Here is a 25,797-nt window from a genome sequence, read left to right as displayed (position 1 = left end):
AATTTCATGTTTCTAACATTTTTTTGGTGAGATAACGAGAAACCTCTCATGAAATGTGAAAGAGCATGTAATTCCCAGAGGAATTCGCCATTTATTTGATGAAAATTGGTTTTGAAATGGCTGCGATATCCAAAACAGATCGATCCTAATGAAAGGTGGGACTCACCTTTTATTACGATCGCTTTGTTTTACTTTGCTTTCAGATGGTTCAGCCATTCCAAAACCGATTTTCATCAATAAACTTTGACTACCTCTTGGAATGGTATGCTCTGTACTATCAACTAAAAGCCCAATCCTCATCTCCACCAATACTGTACTATCTCTTTAAAGATTTTAAAAAATCATCATAATGCTCTTTTTGCTTGATTCATATAAAATACGGGCGATTCCCATTACAATGAAATCCGTGGGTCTGGCATTTATTTTGTTATCTCATAATTTTGTTATAAGCGAAGGGAATTTTGCACCATAGACTATCTCACTGAACTCATTCAGCAAATCATCAGAAATGCTGAAAGTCTCATTGTCACTTTGATGTTAGGGTTTTTTCCAGACCTTGAAAGCCTTTGGCAAATTTAAACACATCATCCTCGTTCCTGAGCTGCTCAGAATGGATGTGAGGCCATGTTTAGATTCTTAGATCATGAGTTTTCTTGAACTTTGGACACAATGTGTGAAATACTTATGGATGATATCCAGATGGAATGTCATTTATGCCAGTGTGCCGCAACGTACCAAACTTTGTGCCAATCCTTGGTGTGCTAATGATAAATGATACTTGTGCGAATTCACCAGGATGGGCATTGATTGATTACGGGCAGCAGGGAGTTTAAAGGCATAGTTTGCCATATGCAGATGAAACAAAAACCCAGCATTAGTGCTTCAAAATAGTTCTATTATGTGAGTTTGGGATAGAAACAACCACTGTAAAAAAATGAATCTGTATAATCAATGTTAAGTATTGTTAAATACACAAAATGTTGTTAATAGGTATAATAAAAATGTTTCCAGACTAAACCATCTACAGTTATGGTTTAATGAGAAAAATACTGATATCTCCTTATATTTCAGGCTTTATTGTGAACATTTTAGATGGCAGGATGTTTTGTGATACAACAGACCTACACATATGCATCAAATGTGATATCTTGAAAATTTTTGTAATCACTTTTCCCAAAGGTAAACAGGACCTTTAAGTTTGTAGCGCAAATTTCTATGCTATTTTCTTGTAACTCCTTCTCTTTAGACTATGTATGTAAGATAGGATGTGTAGCGATGGATGAAATATGGATCGTTTGGCATGAGAAATTATGTCTGCAATTTTCATTGCAGTATATGTGTGTGTGTGTGTGTGTGTGTGTGTGTGTGTGTGTGTGTGTGTGTGTGTGTGTGTGTGTGTGTGTGTGTGTGTGTGTGTTTTGCAGTATGCATTGCTGTCTTTGTGAGTCCAAATTTACCTATGGAACCAGTCTGAATGAATGGAATATAAAACTCACTTTCCCCATTCCTCTCCATCTCTCTCTCTCTCTTCTATTTCTATATCTCAATCTTTTTTCTCAATATCTCCTTATCTCTAACCCCCCCATCCTCCAAACTAGGTGACAAAGCGGGAGTATGTGAAGGAGGAGGACTTCAGCAAGTATCCCGACAAGAAAGCGGCCAGCTTGTCGTGGGAGAACCATGAGAGACTGAACCGCTCCATCATCGTCTCTCTCTTCCAGGGCCAGTTCAAGTCCACCGTCGAGTGCTTGTCCTGCCACAACAAGTCTGTCAAGTTTGAGGCCTTCATGTACCTCTCCCTCCCCATACCCTCCAATAGCAAGTGTACACTCAATGTAAGTGGGTTTCCTCTTTCTTTCAATTTACCTTTTCATTATAATAATAGTGCCTACTTGTATAGCGCACAGGTCCACCTTTTGGTGCTCATGGCACTTCAAAATATTAAAAGATATATACATATTCAAACATGACAACAGAGAAGAAAATGGCAAACAACAAACAAAGACATACCAGATAAAGAATACACTTGTTCCGAACATTACAGATTGCAGTTATAGTCCTCAGTGTAAGAGGAACAGGATACATTTTAAGTTGGGATTTGAATGTTTCTGTAGATGACAGTTGCCTTAACTGAATAGGTAACCAATTCCACAATTTTGATCCCATCACGAAGAAAGCATGATCACCCCATCCATGTTTTACTTTGGGTGTTTGGAGTAGCAATGCATCTGATGATAAACGTAACTTCATGTCTGATTGTATTTGGGAATAGAGGCATGTAGGTATATGGGGGAAAAAGAATGAACTGAATGATGATAATGATGACGACGACGATGAAGACGACAACGACGACGATGATGATGATGATTTTACCTTTTGATTTGCTGTTGTTCTCTGTACTGCCTGATGAAATCAGATTGAGACTGATATCTTCACGGAGGGGTTTAAGTTACCAACCTTGTTTCAAATGCAAATAGGTTTGGTGGAGGTTACGAGGTACTCTCACTTGAGGATGCCACTTTGTGACTTCAAGACTATCCAAGAGTCAGCCATAATAATTTGCTACATGGTCTGTGGGCTTGTGTGTGTAGCAGGACTGTCTCAAATCCTTTGAACATGATGCGTGCACAATGCTTTTCAAGGCTGGCCAAATCCTTGCTGTAAAGGCCATTTCTATTTCTCAGTTTCAGAGTTGTGACACATTGTAGAGGAGAGCATTACATTACATTGTCTTTGAAGTAAGGAGGTACCTTTTTCGATTTTTTTGGTAGGTATGTGTAAGAGGATCATATTTGTAATGTCATGTAAATCAGCATACTGGTATTACTGGATGAGATTGGGTTATGCAGCTTTGGACATCAACAAATTCAAGAATGTGCTTGTATTCATTAAGAAAGAAATGCTCATATATTTCTGTATTGTCACATTGATGTTGCATTGACTTTTACGTTACAAATTGTTTTGTAAACAGCTCATTCATTTGAAGTGGCTATTACTTCAATCATGGCCGTGTGTCTGTTTTGTTCTTATTCTATGCTTAGCGTGTCTGTAGCTTTCATTTGCATGTTAATTGTGCTAAGATTACAAGATTATTCACAGTCTGACGTATCTTCAAATATCAGTGTAATATCACCATAAAACCTGTTCTTTGAGTACTAAGAAGAAAGTGCCTCATTCTTTCTCCTGCAGGACTGCCTAGTGAGATTCTCGCAGCCAGAGAAGCTGTCTGGAGACAATGCCACTCACTGCTCTCACTGCAAGACCAACCGCAACTCCAAGAAGACCATCCTGATATGGAGACTTCCTAAATTACTTCTCATCCATCTCAAGCGGTAATATGGCCAGTTCTGTGGTAGCCTTTTGTAAAGGCCCTCTCGCTGTAATGGGTGAGCGAAGCGAGCCCAGCCAAGCGCGACAGTCCCTCTTGGCTGGAGTCTCTTCACCATACAGCGAGAGGGCCTTGACAAAAGGCTAGTTCTGTGGATGAACTGCTGCATATTGGTATATGTTGAGGTGTTTTAATTTTCATCATATTTGCAAGTTGACTGATATGTAAAATTATAGGCTCAACAAAAATGATGCCCCTTGTAACACTAATTAGCTGTATATATATATATATATATATATATATATATATATATATATATATATATATATATATATATACAGTTAACAACAAAATTATTCATACCCCCGGGAAATTTTTTCATTTTGAGCAGATTTCTTACAAGTAAATGATGGAGTGATGGTGATTGGGTGTTATATCTCAACATTTCTATTGTTATGCAAATGAGGTGAAACTGGAATAAATGTCAATTTATAGAGGCCAAATAAGAGTAAAAGATTAACACCCAATCACCATCACTCCTTCCTTCACTTGTAAGAAATCTGCTCAAAACTAACAATTTCTCAGGGGCATGAATAATTTGTTGTTAACTGTATATTTATATATATATATATATATATATATATATATATATATATATATATATATCGCCTCCAAAGGTAGGAAATTACTACTTTTCTCCTGAGAGGAGTAATACTAATTTTAGTGAGAACTTACTGTATAAAAATGTCTTTTGAGTTTCTCAGATGGCATCAGGCATTCTTTCCATCCCATTCAATTTATCAAACTTCAATTCACTTTGTATGTGTGACATCTTTTATCTGATTATGTTTTGAATATATGTTGCTTTACTTATTGTCACCATCATTATTCTCCCCCTCCCCCCCCCCCAAAAAAAAAAAAAGAAAGAAAGAAAAAAAGAGGTGAAATCAAGTACTAAAAGAATGATTCTCTGTCTTCTCTACATTAGGTTCTACTATGAGGGTATGTGGCGTCAAAAGCTCCAGACTTACGTGGACTTCCCCATTGCAGAGTTTAACTTGGATCGATTCGTGATTGGTCCAGAGAGGCATGGCACCTATCAGCTCTACGGAGTCTCAAACCACACAGGCACACTGGATGGGGGCCACTGTAAGTGGGGCTTGCTTCATCAGAGAATTCAGTCTTGCCATATTGTGCTTAGAATACTACTTAGTTGCCCATGTTGTTGTACAGTGGAAGTACAGCTTTACATCAAATTCCCAGTCTTAATGTAAGTGGGGTTGAAGTGCTCATTTCTTGCTGTCTTCTTGTAAGAAATATATTATGTATCAGTGAATAGCTGTAGAAGGTCAAAGTGGTAGATGGTTGAAAGCAAGAGAATGTTAATGCAGAGGTGAGAAAATGTGCTGTGATTTTTTTTAATCAATTGGCGCCCCTGTACGAATGTATTTGTAAGATCGCAACTACTGATCTGTATATTAAAAACATGTCAGAAAATGGAACCAGTGGGAATTGAGTCTGTCATCTACAGCTAGATGTTCATCTTCTGGTAGATGGTTCTTAATAGCTTGTGGACGTGAATTACAATAAAGAGAGAATCATTTCAATCATTTTCAAAATGATTCATCTTTTAATCCCTGGTAGGATGGGGAAACATGGGTGGTCCTGTTGGATCAATCTTCATTCGCTGCCCATTGAGGTATCTTCGAGAAAACTGTGAATGGTGCCCGTCGGCAAATATTGTCGCTGGGGTGACAAGACCTTGTATCTTCAATTTTGGTGAAAATGACTTTTTTCGATTAATGGTCAAATAATGGGTTAAGTGATGCCCTGTCCAAATCCCAACTGTCTTACTCGAAAAATGGAGCCACCACGGCATGTCAAAGGAAAGGCTATCCCATTCACCTTAGTGCTTTGGCCGCCATGTTTTTTGGCTCTCCTGAACATTTGACATTTTGTAGATACAAGGTCTTGTCGCCCCAACGACGATTATGTGCATCGAAGCATATGCTTATCGGTAACAGTCGACTCCATTCAAGATTCTTTGGCTGGGTGTGTACTTATTACAGAGATCAGTGATAAAGCTGGACACATTTTGTTAATGGGATCCTGGAATATAGACCGATTCTGTGACGCGCTACGTGTATTTTTGGCACGGGCGCAGCCATAGTGGGTGTCTTAGCCGACCCCCCCCCCCCCTTCCCATTCCCCACCCTCTCCCTATATTAGCACGCGCGCAGAATGAAAAACTGCTTTAGCCAATGGGCGTCTCGTACTGAGTGCGCGAATGCTTGCTTAGTGCGCGAACCTTTGTTACAAGTGCGTGATAAACATGTTGCCCGGGGTGGAGGAGAGCAGGGGGGGTCGGCTCAGACACCCACTATGGCTGCGCCCAGTGCCATGAAATGTCTGCTGCCCTCAACGAACCCGAATCGGTCTATATCCAAGCTGGGCTAGCTTTCCAACTCCATGGATTCCCACAGTATCGGCTCTATAAATGCCTCATTGTTCTTCTCATGCATTCATATAGTGCAGTGCTATTTCTTTCTGTTTTCATATTTTCTCTTCAGTTCCTGCATTGTATGATTCATATCAGTTATTCTTTATGAGGATATATAGACTGCTAGCAAAAGGGAGTAAATACATTTGTATTTTTGCTTGGTCTTTTCAGATACAGCCTGCTGTCAGAATGCTGTCAACAAACGGTGGTACAAATATGATGATCACGAGGTGTATGATGCTTCACAGAGTGCTGTCAAGGTCAGTCATTTCAATGTTTTTCACTTGCTGTCAGATGAGGGAACTACTCTCCACGAAAAACTGAAGAGTAATTTATGCATCGTTTGAAAAATATAGATACCAACACAACTGGATTACAGTTAGGAAATCAATACACTCTGTTGTGTCATATTGCTTTACAAAGAAAGATAGTCATGTGATTTGGAATATCTCGGATAATTGTTTATTTGACCATGTAACTAGTAGCTTGTCATTTTTGTCCAAAAAAACCCATGTGTCTTGCAAAGATTTTAGTAGCAGCAACACTATGAAATATGTATGCCTTTAACCCCCCCCCCCCAAAAAAAAAAAGAGAACAAAAAATGAAGGTCAAAAGTTTGCTTAACTTGGGCCATATTTCTTTTCCTGTCCGTAACGAAACGTAACCACATGAATGAAAAAAATGACAGAAGGAATGGAAGTATTGTTTCCTTTGAAAGGTTAAAGGTCATTCCCCAAGGTCAGGGTTCAATGAATGTAATGTGCTTGTAAAGGGGTGGCATGCATATGGCAGTTTAGAAAAAAATGGCCTCATTTCAGTGCCATGTTTGTTTGCTCTCGTGTTTCAATTAAAATTTTTTGTTTGTGTTTACAGAGCTCTGCAGCGTACATCCTGTTCTACACATCCTTCAACCTATCTCCTCCCTAACCAGCTCCCTAACCAGCTCTCTAATCAGCCCCCGAGATGGGCAAGGAATCCCCTGGCTGTAGGCTGTAGTTCTCCTTCATTTCTTTCCAGACATGCTTGCAAGAATGAGGAGGAATCTAGCGGCTTCTGTGGGTCAGCCATCGAACTTGTCTTTTCTTGATAGCAAGCAAGCTTATGTCATGCCTGTATATGCTGGCCGAAAAATCATATGACAAAAGTAACTGTCACCCATCAAGCTCGCTCTTCTCTGATCATTTTTCACATCAAGGGAATCAGCTGAAAGCAGATTATGTTGTCATTCATCAAACCTGAAGCTTCTTAGACTAGTTGCTTATTTTTGCTGAGGAATCCAAAAGAGAAGATGTACTCAGTCAAAAACTAGACTTCTTCTTGACTTGTATTCATTGTAGCAAGAGACAAATAAGCAGTCATTCAGTGAACTGTATCAGTCCTAAGCCTCGAAAATATTCAATAAAAAGATAGGTTTCTGCAGATGTAGAAATATCTGCAAACAGTCTCCAGGGTTTTTGACAATTAAGATGGACCAGAAAGATAGATATTTTAATAGTACTGTTACACTGCAACTTTTACAGTTTAAACTTCAGGGTATGATGCATCAATTTTTGAACATGCTGTTTAGAGAATGGACCCGAAACCATAGCTTGAAATGATGATTCATCTCGTTCATGCATCACATTGTTTATTTTCTGCATGATTTCAATGGTGCGTTGGTGGCGCATCGTGAATGCCATCAGTTGATGGCTATCCCATATAACGAACAGGGTTATAATGAAATTCCGTTTGCAACAAAGTAAAAATTCAGGCAGCAACATTATCTACTCTGTCTTTTGTCATTTATTCCTTTGATTTTAACGAAATTTCGATATGACGAAAGAAAACTGCCAGTCCCGAGGACTTATACCGCGAGTTCACTGTAAAAGGATTTTCGTTGTAACGGTGTGTGCATTATAATGGGAGTACACTGTAGTGAGATACCTGATATATAACAAGGTCATTTTGCAGGTCATATTCCTTTTATATTCTGTTGTTTTTATCCCTGATATAATGAGATACCCAATATATGAGGAAATTACAATGGTCTCCAAACTGCTTGTTATACGGTACGGAGGTTCACTGTTTCAGATGAAGGTGCACACCGAAAAATCTGTTTTTGATATTCTGACACTGCAAGTTATATATTTCAGTGGCTCACCCTGGTGATGTAGACATATTTTACATACTTTGTGTCTTCTTGATATTGCCCCTTTCAAAGTGTTGCTTATGCTACGTGACACATGCAACATCACTTTACTATGACAGTTTCTGTAAGTGACGATGTTCCATAGATTGTCATTACTGTACACTTACAATGCAGCAGTTACTGCGATGTGAAGAAGTAGCCAAGAATTGAACCAGCTCATGTTTGTGCATTCTGTAGTGTAATTTTGTTCTCCAAATAATGCATGATTTTGATGGATACATAGGATAGCCCCCTTGTGATCTCAACTGTATTCATGATGTATAAACAATTTATGTTGTTCCTCAACATAATATGACTATGTACAAGGTAAAATTTATCATTGATAATGAAGTGATATTATTTGTGAATATATTTTCCCTTATCACTGATTTCACTGCAAACAAGGATTGCATTGTTTGAGTAGGTCCTTTTCATCCAAGAACGAATCGACATGGTGCACCACAAACCAACAGAACTTGGAGTCTCTCACCATACAAACCTGCAGAGAGGAATAACTATGGAAGATATTTTGTACCTTGGTGCAAAAATACAGCTGCAGCCATCTTGAATTTTGACATCACTTTATCAAAGAGTGCAGAAGATTTGAGTGCAGATGAGGCAATATTAAATGAAACCATTTATCTCGGCAGTGGCATAACTCATGAGGGCTAGCACTCAAGCATGGCATATATCAGCATCAGCAATGGTTTATCCTTGTTACAATACAATAAGTTGCAATACTGATGTGAGCAGAATATGTGATTGTTCATACGCAGTGGATGCGAATCCAAGATCCAGACGGGGTGTATACTGAAAAGCAACATCTTCTTTTGTGTTTTTCTACATGAACTCTTTTCTCTGAACTGTAGTCAAGATGAAACAATTCTAGGGTTTATGATGGCTCTTTGTGTTTCCTATTCTATTTTTCATTGTTTTATGTACATGTATTTAAATGTGTATATTCGTGACATTTGCAATGTTTCAGAGACCTAATGCGAGACAAATCATAGAAGATTTAGTGAAGAATTATCATCATCAGTACTGTGAGCCGATTCCAAACTGCATTAGAAACAAAAAATGCAATACATTTGGAGAAGTTTGTTGGTGGAAGTGGTTGTAGCAGTAGATGTGCACTGTTTATGACCAAATGGCACATACGTATAGATCAAAATTTTGACACATAACACTGGTACATATAGGAATTTAGTCTATTGTGGATTATCGACTAACCCAAAGCAGAGGCTTGTGAAGATTAATGAAAAACTGCATGATGACTTTTTGTTTTGGGGGTTAGCTGGCTAGCCATGCATGTGAATAATACAAGAACATATCAGATATGAATATGTTGGAGTTTTTGAAATGTGTACACTCAAATAGAGAGTTGGATGATGGCATGATTTTTATTTTTCACATTGATACTACAATATTAAGACATACATTTTTGGCCATTTGCTACTGGAAAAGCAGCATTGGACAAAATTTGATATCAGCAGAATCAATTTGTATCACATTGATTAAATTTGTATGGCTGATACATGTACATGTACACCCAAATGCATATATGGCTGATACATGTACATGTACACCTAAATGCATAACATCTGCATGTATCACAAGTGTTGATACTGAAGAATATGTGCCCCTCCCCCAAATAAAATCTTTTGAAACTCTTTGTATGAAATGATCACCATTTTGTCAAACAGAAATATGTGATATTGTTGAATGACATAAATATTCTTCAATTTCTACCCATTTTTATCATGGTGATTAATATGATAATGTTGCATCTTTGAGAATTCAAAACACAGGAAAAAACATATCATAATCCTAGCTGTTGATTCTTGAATAATCTTTTTTTTAAATTTATTTTTATTTTTTTTGCATTTTGAATTGCATCTAGCACTGTCCTAACATGTAAAATTAGCTGTGTTATATGTTTCTAACGTGAAGAAACACTTGCAGATTTAGAAAAAATGCAATACAATTCACAGTGCATGTTTGGATAATTTGTGCAAAATGTGAATATCTTAGGTGAGCTAGTGAAGATTATGCATAAAGCCGGCAAAACTCACATCAGCAGGATCATGCGTCACTCAGTCATGTACAAAATGTGATAAATGTGCAGCAGCTTTTATGTGCCATTGTTAATGATTGTATTAAAAAATTGCAGAGTATCATATGAATTTGTATAAAGTTCTTGTAAATGTTCATTATATTGCACAATGCCTTCATGTTGTATAAATTTATTTGTGCACCAGTTTACATAATTATTAGAATATGTGTAAATGATTACATACAGTATGTATACAAGAATTACTAATAAACCCAACATTTCAATATTGATAATGCAGTCACAGCTGTCCTTTAATTCAGAGAGAAAATTATTAGTAACAGCATAACACAGGACAAGGAAAATCAAACTTCCCTGTAAGAACAAGTCTCACGTGTCTTGATATGAAGTCAAAGAATATGCTCAGTGTCACTGCAGACAGTGTAAGGTTCTCACAAAAATATATGTTCCTAATAAATGGAATTAATCATGTAGGGCTTGCAGGGCAATTTATATCAACAAAATGTGAAATGGATGAGATCAATACACATACAATAGATTCATGAAGATTTTTTAGTGGAATCTGGCAAGCACTTGGAAAGTTACAAACAGTTGGAATGCCATTTGGCCATGACATTCATTTCAATGTTCAAATTGGCCCTCATAAACTACATGCCAGTATTTTAGGAATACCAAGTACAGTGCACCCCTGTTTAAAACAAAAACAGTAATAACAAAGTAACAAAGTGAAAATTCAGGTCCCCAAATTATTGTCTATACAGTGGACTCCCATTAAAATGAAGTCCTCAAGACCAGCGATTTTTTTTTTTCATTACATCAAGATTTCGTTACAACTGAACAAATAAACAATAAAAGACAGAGAGCAGATACTGTTGTGGCCTGAATTTTTAGTTTGTTGTATTAGAAACTGGAATTTCGTTATAATGGGAGTGCACTGTATATCTTTATACACTGTTTGGATGTCACAAAATTTTGATGATTACGAAAGAAAACTGCTGGTTCGGGAGACTTCATTATAATGGAGGCTGCCTGTACCTTTGCAACTGCCACAGACTACAAATCATGAAAATTCCATATCGTGGGTGCAAGAGGCATTACTGTAGTCCTCCAAAGCTGAGCTATCAACCCTTGGTGGGACCATCAGGACTAATATGAAAGTAGATTTCTCAAAGGAATCATCTATCCCCAACCCTGTTCAAGACTTTGCAGAGACACCCTGTTTAGCAATTTTAGAGAGAATGGCCAAATCCATTTATAGGAAATAACCCATTTTGTCAAGTAGAATATCACACAACTCTGAGGCTTATTTGCTTTCGATATATTCATTTGAGCAACATTGATTGTACTCTGGTTTCAAAGAGATCAGGGCACCATTTCATAAAAAAGTTGATAGGATAGCAACTCTCTTGCTGGAATGCCAAATGTGATGGTAATGACAAAAATTCAGCTTCCTGATTGGCTGTTGTTATGGGAAGTTGCAATTCCAGCAAGAGTCACTATCTTAAAGGGAATGTATAGTATTAGTGGAGATTAGGATTGGGCTTTTAACTTTTTTGTGAGATACCAAGAAACCACTGATGAAATACAGTACAGAGCATACCATTCTAAGAGGTATTCAAATTTATTTGATGAAAATCGGGTTTGGAATGGCTGAGACATCGAAAAACAAGGTAAAAGAAAGCAATCGTAATTACAAGGGGAGTCCCACTTTTTATTACAACCACTCTGTTTTGGATATCTCAGCCATTTCAAAACCAATTTTCATCAAATAAACGTTGAATTCCTCTTGGAATTACATGCTCTTTCATATTTCATACAAAGTTTGTCATTATATCACCAAAAAATGTTCGAAAAACGAAGTTACGTCTCAACCAAAACTATACGAAACTGTCAACTGAGTTCTGCAGTCTTCATTCAAATCACAGTGCATTCTTCATATAAACTTAGTTCATTTTGTCACACATCATGTCATTATAACCTGTATCAGAATGAGAATACTGGCCCTTACAGGGTTGTTTGTGGCTCTTCACCTAGTAATCAATGTAATGAATGTTATTGTGTCTACCACACCAACATCTTTTTCACCATACAAAGTCATGTCATCTTGCGTCAACACTAAAGAAAACCACTCCAAGAGTATTACAAGGTAAAAATAGACTACTTGGGCAGGAAACCCTACATGCACTCATGGCATTGGCACTGTGATGATACTATTCCGTGACACAACACTTAATACCGTGGTGAAAGCATGGAAGACATCTTCTCGTAAGACCTTTTTACACTACTTCTCAAGCACCATTCCCTCTCCCCAAAGGAAGAAAAAGAGAAAGAGAGTGAAAAAAGAAGAAGGGAATGAAATGTGATACAAGAAAGCACAATGATACCAGTAAAACCTTATGTTCCTAACTCTGATACAACAAGGTTTCATTAAAGTGAGGAAAGGCTCTTCTGGTATGGCTTCTATAAGATCCATGTCTATGACACAATTCATTTGATAATTATTTAGCGAGAAACACAAATGAGATCTCATAACTACAGTGGACTCCCGTTATAGCAAAGTCCTTGGGACCGGCAGTTTTCTTTCGTTATCGAAATTTAGTACAATCAAACAAATAAACAATCAAAAACATACAGCGGTTAATGTTGGAGCCTGAATTTTTACTTCGTTGTAACCGGAATTTCGTTATAACCATGTTCGTTATAACAGGAGTGCACTGTATCAGAGGATTTCAAAGGCAACATCATAGGCTTCACCACTCTACGTACATCTTGCACAGTATTACAGACAAAGACATAAGGGATATCACGTCTCATGCTAAAAATACACACAGGACCTGGGGGCCCTACTGCATGAAGAAGGCACATGATTTGCTCCATAGGATGCAGTAGAGTGCACTTGCTTGCCTTTATAACACATGGTCATAGAAGAGGGCGTGAAAAATTCTTGGATTGGATTGGCAGATGCTTCTGTAGTTCTGCTCACATATGGATGAGAGAAATACGAGGATACTTTTACAGCCTGTCAATCATGGAAGCAGCTAGGATGCCTTCACATTTACAGTAAAAATACATCTGTTACCCCTACTATCTTATATGCCCTTTATTTGACCCTTGATTTGGTATAAAACTTGGCTAATGAGATATGATTCCTCATTTTCAAGTTAGGTCTACTTACAATGTATCTGTATCAACAGCCTCTAGTCCAACAAGTGTCTGTTTACTAATAGATGCCAACCTTAAAATCAGGAAATATATCTGGGAGAAAATATGCAAAAAATGGCAATTTTCACCAATCTCCCAATAAGCTTCTTCTCTTCTGAAGAAATAATGCTCAGTTGGCAGGTATCTGTATGCATCTATGCAGCAACTTATGGGTGTCTCTTTCAGGACATTTTGTTATCCAGTACAATGGGAAAAAATCTGGGGATTATGACTTTCTTTGTACAGGGTTCACCTGTTGTACAATGACCAGCTTTGTTTTCTATGGAAGAAGAGAATACGGGAAGAATTACAGCTAAGAGGTTTTCAGCACAGATTTATCTTCCCTGGTGGAAAGCTCATATTTCTTGCATGGCATAAATCTCCAATATTTTACTGCTGTCCTCTGCAACTTCACTTCAGCACACAATTCAGCAGTCTCATATAAGCCTATACGTCATCAATAGTTTTCCACTCTGCACCAACGGCTCTCTCACAGCTCTAGAAGCACCCAAAATGTGTACTGATCTTCGGTCAGTGCAGCTTACAGAGTCCTGCACATCTGAAACTGCACAAGGACCAGATACTTGATGCCGAATCGTACCAGCTTACTGCAGACGGAGAAACACTTGCCACTTCAGGGGACTTTTTTTTTTCTGCGATTGCTATGTGGATAACATCTTTCTACATCTTCAGTTTGGCATATCCGCAATCCGACATGCTTTCGGAAGACACTGGTGTTCACTCACATAATTCTCCTCAATATTTTCAAGATGGGGAAAGTATCCCTAAACTTGCGGTAACACTTATGAACAAGTTGAACATGGAAAATTCCACATACAGTTCAGTTGTAGAGTCGAACCTGTGTACATTGACCACCCAAGCGAAATGAAACTGGCCACTATGGTAGACGGGAGACCTCTAGGAACATGAACCTTAACTCATTGACGACGAGACCCATTGCATAAATGTTGTTTGAGACTTAATCTCTTTATTGTGTATTATGATTTATCAAAACTGTCTAGTGAGAAAGGGCAATCATTTGACCCCTGATTTGTTCATGTACTCTTTGTAGTTCCATCACAGAGACTTTTATACACAAGATCGCTCATTTAGATGGTCAATCCTTCAACTGACAGCATGTCTACGAATTCTCATGTGCTCATTTCTCACTCAAATTTACAACTTTTCAAAGACCTAACTGAAGTTACTACTAGTCCAACTGGCTTTTGTGATGGCCTCCCCAGTATTGTTACCATGGATGCAGCAGCTTGAGTGCCCTCACGGCTGGTACAACCTTCCCCAGAGAGTCGACCCCTTTTGGAAAAGAGAAAAGATGAAGAAAGGTTGAGTATGTTTGTAATTAGAATAAAATAAACTTGGCAGATAACATGTACCACCTTATATAGGTTACAGAAATATTATCCAGATGTTGTTTTTTGCAGACTGTCCTAAAAGCTAGCTCTTCACACGAGGGATGAACTGCTGACTGAGAAAATGAGGTACAGCATAATGTGCTCTGCAGAGAAGCTGTAGATACCAATAAGCAGAAGCAATGCAATATTAGTGTGTGCATATGCAAATATTATGACAGTGTCAAGATGTGAATAAAATGATTTATTAATCTCAAGGGACTAATAACTGTCTTTGATTTGGACCTATATGTAATGTAATGTCACTGTAGGGAGTTTACCAAAGTGTGAAGTCATACCTTTTCATCGCCATGGAAACCGGTTCTAAACCTCACCTGGCCCGAATACCAACAGCATCTCTGAAAATTATTGTTGCTAACTATGCTCACACCTGGTTAAGATCGACGCTATCACACTGTGACATCAACACTTTGGGACTCTATGTTACAGTATCAGATAAATAATACCTCCCCCTAAGAAAACAAACAAACAAACAAAAACAACCCCCCAAAAATTAAAAAAGAATATCATACACACATCATGCTTTTTATTTCATCAAACTTTTTTTTTTTGTCTATCATAGTAGTCATTTTATCATAATCCTACAGCCCAAGTTTATCACATTAAAAAATAACATCAACAACAACAATAACAACAAACATCACATTCTGAACTACTTGAGGAACATGTTTTAAATATAAGAGCTTGTCCCTTAACTCAATTACTGTAAAAGTGGATATTTTCGCGCGACTAATTTTTCGCGCATGGCCTGGTCAGAAGATCAGTTTCGCATGTTTTTAATTCCGCGGAATCAAGACATCACGCACAGGAACATATGGCAAGCAAAAATATTCGCGGGCTTTTATTTTCGCGCTGGATTCTGGTTGCACGAAATGCGCGAAAATTTCAACACCGCGAAAATTTCCACTTTTACAACATGGCAGACTTTAACATGAGAGGCAGAATCCATTGGGCAGTGGAATAAAACACAGCATGATTTACAGGCTATTGTTTCATGGCTGAACTGATGGTGGTCATCAGGACAGCCTGGCCCTGTCATTGATATTCACTGACCTAAAATCTCCATGAGGTCTTTGGCAATGTCTTCGAAGACAGGGAAGAACTTGTGGTACTGGTCCAAACGCAGTATGAGCCTGATAAAGATGAGGATAAAATAACTGATAAAGTCATGCTGGCTTTGTGTTGTAACAGCAGAATCCTTGTTTCAAGGAAACCCGACAAAAATGAGCACAGTCTTTAGGGATGCACTGTATTAATAATGATTTCACAACACAGACTAAATCACAACCCAATGAGATGAATATTACATTTAGTGTAGAGGCATCTTTCTGTTCATTTTCCAACAGTGATTGTTGAAAATAGTTCCCATTTACACAATTGCGTGCTACAGGAAAATGGGTGTTCTGTAGTTAATGTTTTGTGTCCTTCATGCATAGCTCACATTCCTTTTATATTAGAAATGCAGTTTTAGTTACTGCATTTCTGAAAACAAAACTCACCAAGTGTGTGATGCATCAAGGCAAAGGTCTGCTAATGAAGATTTATGTGCAAAATGAGCTTGTACATTTGACTTTTGTTGAATTGATTTAATGATATTACAGACAGCTAAATACATTGTTTTTGTATCCAAACATCTTTGAATTCTTCAGCATGCAAAATGGAGGACTCAACTCTTTCTTTTCTTTCTTTTTTTTTTTTTTGATGCCCTATCTTTCTTTTGATATGAACTTTCATTTATTGCCAAAAGCCTATTTGGTCTGCCAAGCCAAGTGCGTTTTCTTCTTTTCCACCTAAATACAGGTGTGTCTGGAAATGTACTGCTATTAGAAATCCCCAATCACCCTTCATTCTGGGATGCTGAAAGGATAATTTGCTAATGCATTCATATTCATGGATATATTTGCCTCTGGGGCTTAGTATCAAGCTCTTCAAATTACCAGTTTGTTTTGAATGCAATTCAATACTTGGAATTCCATTTGAATCCGATATATTTTTTATGTCATGCAAGCCTTCGCCAAGTTTTAAAGTTGTCACAAATAATCTTTGTTCTTTTGGCATGCATAAAACTTGAGCACGTTAGCAAACCAGTTAACCGGTCAGTGGCTACCTTTCTAGATTCTCTGTCTGCAGTAAGTGGCTCAGCAGCCGGGTAGACGTGTCAGAGTGAAGGTCACACAGATGACCCAGAGCCACTACCACACGGGTAGCAGGTACGTCAGCTTCTACAGAAGTAGAGGGACACATCACATGCAAAAACATCAACTATAGTGCATGAAAATTTGAAAGTATTTAAGTATAATACATAATTAGGGCCAGATAAAAACAAACAACAAAGCCAAATGCTTTTAGAATATTGTCATATGAAGTATCACTTAACAAATCCTGTACAACTCACTAAATTGTCATCATTTGGGGAATATTTGAGAAATTGATGTGACATAATAGGGTAACAAAACCCTTGCCAGCATTGCATGCAATGTTGCAAGAGAAAAGCTCACAAAATAAACGGCACAAAAATCATGCAACAGTGCAAATGACATGGTTTAGTTCTCCTTTTGTTTGATTCTCTTTCCACTGGCAGTAATGCAAATAGGCCAGTCATACACCACCTCAGTCACAGACATGTCTTGGCGAAACGGTTATATGATAGAAAGGTGAAGGAAGAATTGTTTGAAGTGTTTAAAAAAAATAAGCAGTAACAAAAGTACAGTATTTGGTAGTGTTTTGACATTAGTTCTTTACCTGACATCTCAATTTTTCAAGAAGTCAAAAGCAGAAGTATGGCGTATGTGTGTGGAAATGTTAAAGAAAAAACAAATCCCACTGTTTCAGAGGAGTTGCCATTACGGTAATTTCTGGACATAGTGATTTACTAGGTACTCCATTCAGATTCACTTCTCTTTGATGATACGAGGTTGCTGTGGCAAACTGACATTGTAGCTATATCATTCAACTCCAATATATATGAACTAAATTAGAGGCACATGTATACTGCTCAGATCTAAGTCATCAATGAAATCATAGTACCAGGTAAACATGATAAATACAAGTGTTATGTCAATGTTATATATAATATTTTTCAACTTTCCAGCAACTGCAATTGCTTTGGTTCTGTGCTGAACAAATGGTCAAATCATAGAACATACTGAACACTTTGATTTAGTAACTTCTTCTTATCACTAAACATTAATCTTCCTTATACTAACTCAACTGTACTGTATATGATGTCAAACATATTCTATCAAAGTGGAGTAAGAGGGTTAGAATTTGTACATTGGTCATCATTGAAGGGGGAAATTGAGGTGTACCTAGGCCCAGTAAACTCTTCAGTGTGTGAAGAATGTTGTTGAGTTCTTCCAATCGGTGGTAGACCTCAGTCATCTTGGCATAGGATCCCTGTTTGGTGGGGACGTCAAACAGCCGCTGGAAGTGGGCTACAACCTGCTCCGCCTCAAACATGTCCTTCTTCCTCTGCCTCTCCGTCCTCATATCCTGCACAACCACATTAATCAATTCAATGTCAATTAATTGCTGAATATTATGCATTCAAGACAAACCAGGTGTTCAACATGAGTCTTGTTACAATCCCTGAGGCAAATCTGATAAAGATTACTTTAAAAAAACAAACACTTTAAAGCAGAATGCTTGCATAACATGACCCCTTTCAGAAACATTATCTTCTAAGCAAGGTAAGATTGGATGCATTAAAACAACACTGACAAAAGCATGAGCACTGTTCAGTAATTGGACAGAATGTAAGGCTTTCTATTCAATCCACATGTACATGATTGATCAGAGTATTACTACTGACAGACATAGTTAGAAATAAACAATGTTTCAAAGACCATATATACACATTCTGATATTGGATCCCCCCAAAAAGAATAAAATAAAAAATAAAAAAAAAATAAAAAATAAAAAAATAAAAAAAAAAAATTAAAAAAATTAAAAAAATAAAAAAATCATGTGCTTTAAATATTTTCTTTTGGCAAGTGCTGTATTAATGTCCCTGTTTTTGTCATATACATTTTGTTTAATTGCTGCACTTCTGACAAATCACATCAACTGTTCTCACCAGTACACACATGTTTCTATCTCCTCTCTGATATTAAGACAATGATGATCATATGCTATAGTTAAAAGATATCACCCTTTTTCATTTGTAGGCTGACTTAACAAAAGAAAAAAATGATGTGTCCTACAAGTTTCTGTGAATATTTTTCTGCTAATACCTAGTTTGTGCTGTGCATGCTTTTTTGATTGGCAAATGGTTCATTTACATTTTCATTGTCATGTTATAGAAATTATTACTAACACTTTAATTCAATATCTTTATGTTGTAATGTGTTAAAATTCTGTATTGCAAAAATATCAAAACAAACAAACTGAGTAGGCATGTACACACTCTCAAAACTAAACATAAGGGAAAAAAAAAAGAAACAGCTTTATTTGAGTTGGGCTTAAACTTAGAAAGAAAAACTTATCCTTCTCCACTTATGTACATTGACCTGCTCAACCAGATCACATCTGAGCTCATATTTGAACTCACCCTCTGCTGGTCCTGTAGTATCATGTCAGCCCAGTGGTGTATTGTAGGCACAATGTGGCGGTAGGACTGTTCACACCATGCTTCATGTTTGTGATGGGATTCATTTATCACAGGCAAGCCTTGCTGAGACCCTGCTTGGACTGCTGAACACACATCTTCTGCAAACTGCAATGATGCAAATGTACAGTAGACACATCAGATACATAATCTTCAGAAGATAGAGAACAAGCAAATGTAATCTGAAGAAATCCAATATTTAGTCATATTCAATTCAGGTTCCTATACCACAACTGGACACTCACTTCAATTTGTTAAGGAAATAAAAATTAACACATACTGACAGACTGAATAGCATAAGTTAGAACTGTATATTGTTACTGAAGACAAACATTCTTCTTTTGGTTACCATATAAGAAATAAGTGCCTATTGAGCAGTTTGCATACATTAGGCCTAAATTTCATTGAAGTTCACATACACTTTCTGGCATCCACGCACTTCCAATTAATACGCATACAGCGCACTCCCGTTATAACGAACACAGTTATAACGAAATTACGGTGTCAACGAAATAAAAATTTAGGCCGCAACATTACCTGCTCTTTGTTTTTTATTGTTTATTTGTTCGGTTATGACAGAATTTCAATATAACAAAAGAAAACTGCCGGTCCCGAGGACATCGTTATAATGGGAGTCCACTGTACAACTCTTACAGAGGGACAAAGTTTTGCACTCCTCTGGGCTGTTACCTGCTGCATCTTTCCGCACTCCTTCTGATACTTTTCAGCCTCTTTCTTCCAGCGCCTTGGAGTTTGAGTCGAGCGATCATGAAAGACACTTGGTGCATTTTTATGTCTGGAGAGATACAAATAATCATTTTCCAGCACTGGGAACATCACTACATTTGTGACTTTGCCTCTTAAACTTTGCCCATTTTGTCCTTGGTCAATAAGAATGTTAACCTGTTGAAGACAAGTCCTGAGTATACTCGGGCAGGTGTCTATGGGATATGCATGTTATAGCAAAATAAGTCCGTCCTCACCAGGTTAATCAAGAAGGGACTGATGATCACTCATCTGTGCAATTCAAACACTATTAAAAAGATAACAAAAGCCACATAGAACTGTGCATTATGCTGTGCTGAGTTTTATTTCCACTTTCAAATGTTTTACTTCTGTTCTTTTGCATTATCTCTCTTCAGTATAACTTCTTCTAGCCTACAAGTACATAAACTTAGCATTTGTTTGTTTGTTTGTTTGTTTGTTTTTGGATGGGGTATATATGCTGCAGTTGCAATAGGATGACTATTATACAAGTGAATTTTTCAATAAACAACTATTTCCTGAAATAAACTCCCTACAGTGCTCAGCAAGATATTCAGATAATTCTCTCTTACCTGGCCTGCATCTCTCTGAGTAGGATCCTAGCTTCCTGGGCATGCCACATGACCTCTTCAAGCATGAGAGCAAGGTCTTTACTTCTGTGGAGGTACATTGTAGATATTGACAGTGACATTGTATTTATCTGTATTTGATATAGAGACCTGTTTGGCTTGTGTCTTGCCTTAAAGGTACTGTTTACCATTTGGAGCAGTGATTTAAAAAAATGTTCGAGTTATCACATTTGATGTATATATGTAGGACAGTTATATCACAAAACACCCTACAATATAAAAATTTTGCAAATAAAGTCTCAAATATAAGGATAAATAATTTTTTTTTCTCAATAAACCATTATTGTAGACAGTTTAATCTAGAATTTTTTTTTTTTTACTATAGCTACTGTTCACATTTTGTATACTAGTATTTAACAAAACTTACCATTGATTATACTGATTAACATTTTTTCATCCATGGTTTCTATCCCTAACTCACATTTTTGAAGCACCAGACCTGGGTTCTTGTTTCATTTGCAAATGGTAAATAATTGCCTTTAATATCATAAACTTACAGCCTGGACTTTCATTGATTACCATGTTACAAGTTACAATGAAAAAAAAAAGTCAATATATGTACTACCCACAAACCAGACCACAAATTGCAAAGTGGAAAAGCATCATCCATTTCAATGTGATTTTTCTTGCTTGCCCCTTATATAGTGCATGTAAAAAAAAAAAAAAAATAATAATAATAATAATCTCACTGAATACACTTGGGACAATTGACAAACATCAAAAAACTTGAAAAAGAAAGAAAGATACAATTCAATGTCGGCAACTCTGTGTTTGAATGTATGGCATGACAGAAAGACACTCTCCTACATCTACTGAATACTGCATGATAAGATACCTCACATGCAAACAATTTTTTTTTTTGCCAAAATCATGTGACACTTCTCCATCTACCATAGAGGCTAACTTTTCTGAAATAAGACTGTTTGGCAGTCCTGATACAATACTGGTTTGATTTAAGAAAATGACTAAGAAGCAATGGGCACTTGGAAACTCACTACCTTGATATTGGGGCTTCTCCTCTGAGACTGACGAGTCCTTTCAGCACAGACTTATTCAGCTCTGCCAATGACCTGTAAACCTCCCCCTGGAAAAAACGACCAAAAAAAATTTAAAAAAATCACCAATTTGCCAAAGACATGAGAAAATGTTGTGCACATCGTATCCAAACATATCACATGATACATATGTTCAACACATCAAAAATATCCAACAAAGGGAAAATAGATGTAAAATCTAGGACCTGGATTAGGATATACTGATAACAGCAAAGTCTCTCTTTCTTTTTATATGTTCACTAATACTATTTAAAACACACACACACACACACATACATACAACACCAACTTAACTCATTCCTCAATGGGCAAAAACATGTCATGTCAATCATGGCAAATAGCTACAAAACAAGAGATATGATTAACAGTTTATATCTACATGCTTACCTCATTCCCAAGTGTCCGTATTCTCTCCTTTGGGAGTCTCTTTGAATATCTGTTTGATTCAGCCATGATGACCTTTTCTTGCACAGCTTGATATATGATGTTTATTCCTAGGGAATAATTATTTAAAGACTTGCAAAAATGAGTTTAGGAGGCAAAGCATGATGTACAATGTAGTTCACTAAATATAAATACATGTAGCAACTAGAAATGTCGCTAAGGCGACTGGTATGCCTCCGCCATAATGCATGATTCTCCTAATAGGTCTATAGTACATGTGGACAATGTGTGATTATATTTTCACAAAATTGGCAAAATATTAAAATGACAAGTTTGTCACAAATGTGTTGAATGTTCACCTTCCTTGACCTGGTTTTAATTGGATGAATAGGAGAGCATGTATTAGGGGATTTAAGGACTTTAAAATGACTTTGCCCATTCATAAGTTTATGCATTGAGTAATTTTCAAGGTATGGAGAAAAAGTGCAATTTCTGTATTGAAAAGTACATTGTTACCATTTTCATCTGGCCTTTGACTCTAAAATTCATAGGATAATCACTGTCAGGCAGAACATGCATGAATATGTAGAAAGTTTCAAGATAACTCGAGCCACTTCTGAGATATGGAGGAAAAAGTTAGTTTAGCACTTTCCCTTGATCTTTAACCTTTTGACCTTTGAGGCCAAAAAAAAAAAACAAAAAAAAAAGTTTCCAGAGAATCTCTATTAGATTATACATGCATACACCAAGTGTAAAAAAAAAATAATCCTGCTGACATTGCATAGATATGAGGGAAATAGTAAAATGTTGAGGTGTTGCCCTTAACCTTTGACCCCTGACCTTTGACCCCATGAACCCTAAATTCTCTAGATAATCACTGCCAGTCAGTACATGAATATATACTATGTTCCATGAAGATACCTTGAACAATTTCTAAGTTAGGGAGCAAAAAGTGAAGTTTTGATATTGTTACTTGACCTTATGACCTTTGACCTCATGACCCCAAACTTTCACCAGAGAATCTTAATTGGGTAATACATGTATACATTAAGTTTTAAGAAAATATCTTCAGGCATTGCATAGATATGGTGGAAATAGTGATATTTTACGTATTTGACCTTGACCTTTTGACCTTTGACCTTTGACCTTGAGCATGTGCATCCAAAAGTTGATAGGCACAACTTCACCCCCTAATACACATACATGCCAAGTTTCATTAGGATACCTCAAAAGGTTTTTTAGTTACGCTGTCCACAAAATTCATTACGGACGGAAGGACGGACGGAAGGACGGACGGACGGACGGACGGACGGACGGACGGACGGACGGACGGACGGACGGACGGACGGACGGACGGACGGACGGACGGACGGACGGACGGACGGACGGACGGACAACCCGAAAACATAATGCCTCCGGCACCACTTCGTGGCGGAGGCATAAGAATACCACAACAGTAAACATTTCCAATTTAACACAATATTCATAATGTCAAATGCATGTTTTTCAAGCAAACAACTGTACTATAACCGCATCGGCAACCCCAACATGTTTGTGTCAGGTTCGCAGGGCAACCCTACTGCTTTTGATGTACCAGGGTATTTCCCTATATGGCTTAGTATCAGCGGGTCCAGAGACCAAAATAAATATAGGATTTGTACTAAAATTTGTAGCCACACTGTTAGATAAGATACTTACAACTAGTAACAGAGGAATTGATTTCCAATATAATCTACTATAAGAGTCCAGTGAAATATTTTGTCTGAGCTTTTAGTTCTTCTGCACTTTGTATCGTCGAAGAGCTTACACAGCGCTAAGAGCCCAGTTGTCGAACATGCATTTAAGTGCATTCTGTGGACTGTCTGAGTGTAGAGATAAAACATAGCACTCATTATTGTACATGTATACATACATATGGAAAAAAAAATTCAAGCTGAGAACTGATATGAATATTCATAAGCTGATGTTCCACAGGCGAAACCTATTAGACTGAATGATATTCAATTTTTTTTTTTCGTTCAAACACATGTCAAATCACCAATTTGGAATAAATGAATGATGCACAGAATGAGAATAAAGAGAGAATAAGTAAGTTTCATGCAAGTCCTGTGTTCCATCAATGGTTCAGATTTATCTAATTATTCAATTCATGAGAAAACAAAAAATGCAAATGTATTTTTTTCAAAGGCATAAGGAAGAAATCCACTCCATAATTTTATCAAATTCATAAAAGAAAAAAGAAATTCTGCAAAACAGTGCAACAAATTACCATAAGAAATAAGACATGAAATTCTGAAATTTCAATTTAATCTTTTTTTAACACTTCTTGACCAGTCATTATGAATATTCAAATCAGCATGTTGATGCTCTCATATTTCATATATAAAAATGACAAAAATCTATTATATATTTCAGTTGTTTAAATATGAAATACTCAGCCAAAATTTATAAAAAAGATCAAGGTGCAATATTAACTTTGATATATATTTTGGTGTGGGAATCAATTATATCTAATACTGTATGACCTAGAAATATCTGTACATATACATACTTTATAATCTGAATTTTGTATACTGTACATGAAAGATTGTGAGGGCATGACATCATCAACTCCCTCCCAAGGACTGATAAAGAAATCCCAAAATGTTTTGAAATGTCAAAGTGTCATATCTTCCTTATTTTACATCCATTTTCTGTCATTTTCATTCAACCCTTTTAGGCTTTCATTTAGTCACCTGCATCGGCAAGTACAGAGATTTTGTTTTTCTTTTGTGTTTTTGCAGGGACCATCACACTCTCTGAGCTTGCGATAAGCGAAAAAACTCGCAACAGAACAGCACATTTCTGAATTTTCAGGGCTTTTTCAGCCACTCTCACTCTTAAAACTGGAGTGAATTCGTGCGCGCTTTGAAAAAAATTACGCTGATTCTGCATTTTTGACAGCAAACTTTGGGATTTTGTGGATTGATTTTTGGAGGTGACGAGAAGGACTTTCCTGTTATGATCAACAGTACCAGTATGTGAAATGATGTGACATGCGTGTGTTGTGATAATAGAATTTGCTGGCTTGTGATTAGTTATAAGTGTCCGGATTCTGGAGGTGGCCGAAAACTGGTGGTTTTACTCGAGTATTCAAATCAAATTATTGCTATTGGGTCCCTACGTTTTGGGCACTTGTGTACTTTTGCACCCGTTTGTCAATTGATCTCTAAACATGCACAAACTCACTGTTAATATCCAACAGCCTCAAATATTTGCATCTGGGTCAGATTCAAGTCTAGTAGAAATGGAATTTTCACCATTTTGACACTTTTACACTTCTCGGAATATGTCGATCGCAGCTACTCGCTCTGTGATAACTCCGAAAGGCTGGGAAAAGGGGAAAAGGAAATGAAAGAAAAGATAGCAAAAAGATAAACCGGGAAAAATTAAATAAAAGGTTTACAAAATAGAAAGTACACTGAAAGATAATGGAAGAAAAGAAAGAAGAGAAACTTGCATATTACATTGTACTATAAAGGAAAGCAAGGGAGAGATGGATATGTATGGAAAGAAAAGAGGAAAGCAAAGGAAAAAAATATAGATTGAAAACAAGGCACTAGGACTAGGTAGAATAATAGAATGAGAAATAAATCAAAACTGAATGAAAGCAACGATGAAT

The 25,797-nt window shown here is 37.0% G+C and overlaps 2 protein-coding genes across 2 annotated transcripts in view; one reads left to right on the top strand and one right to left on the bottom strand.

Annotated features, from left to right (window-relative positions):
- LOC139724853 (ubiquitin carboxyl-terminal hydrolase 8-like) overlaps positions 1–7,399 on the top strand; it is a 40,280-nt gene extending 32,881 nt beyond the window's left edge. The window contains exons 15-19 of the mRNA XM_071635977.1: positions 1,599–1,835; positions 3,190–3,332; positions 4,317–4,477; positions 6,000–6,088; positions 6,702–7,399. Of these exons, the coding sequence (XP_071492078.1) occupies positions 1,599–1,835; positions 3,190–3,332; positions 4,317–4,477; positions 6,000–6,088; positions 6,702–6,755 (684 nt within the window). The 3' untranslated portion in view covers positions 6,756–7,399. The remainder of the gene's footprint in view (positions 1–1,598; positions 1,836–3,189; positions 3,333–4,316; positions 4,478–5,999; positions 6,089–6,701) is intronic.
- Positions 7,400–14,013: 6,614 nt separating this feature from the next.
- On the bottom strand, positions 14,014–22,205 carry LOC139724859 (uncharacterized). Its single transcript, XM_071635982.1, has 9 exons — positions 22,140–22,205; positions 21,696–21,781; positions 20,641–20,724; positions 19,994–20,099; positions 19,247–19,411; positions 18,006–18,189; positions 16,805–16,919; positions 15,751–15,830; positions 14,014–14,581 (listed from the first exon to the last, which is right to left on the bottom strand). Exons 1-9 carry the CDS (start codon positions 22,203–22,205, stop codon positions 14,517–14,519), a joined length of 951 nt encoding a protein of 316 aa, XP_071492083.1. The 3' UTR covers positions 14,014–14,516.
- Between the last annotated feature and the right edge of the window lie 3,592 nt (positions 22,206–25,797).

Source organism: Diadema antillarum, unplaced genomic scaffold (assembly GCF_040938485.1).
Source record: "Diadema antillarum isolate AM-2024a unplaced genomic scaffold, OU_Dant_1.0 scf00000234, whole genome shotgun sequence".
NCBI lineage: Eukaryota > Metazoa > Echinodermata > Echinoidea > Diadematoida > Diadematidae > Diadema > Diadema antillarum.
Note: the sequence above shows the minus strand (reverse complement) of the source record. Positions and strands in the feature narration are given on the sequence as shown.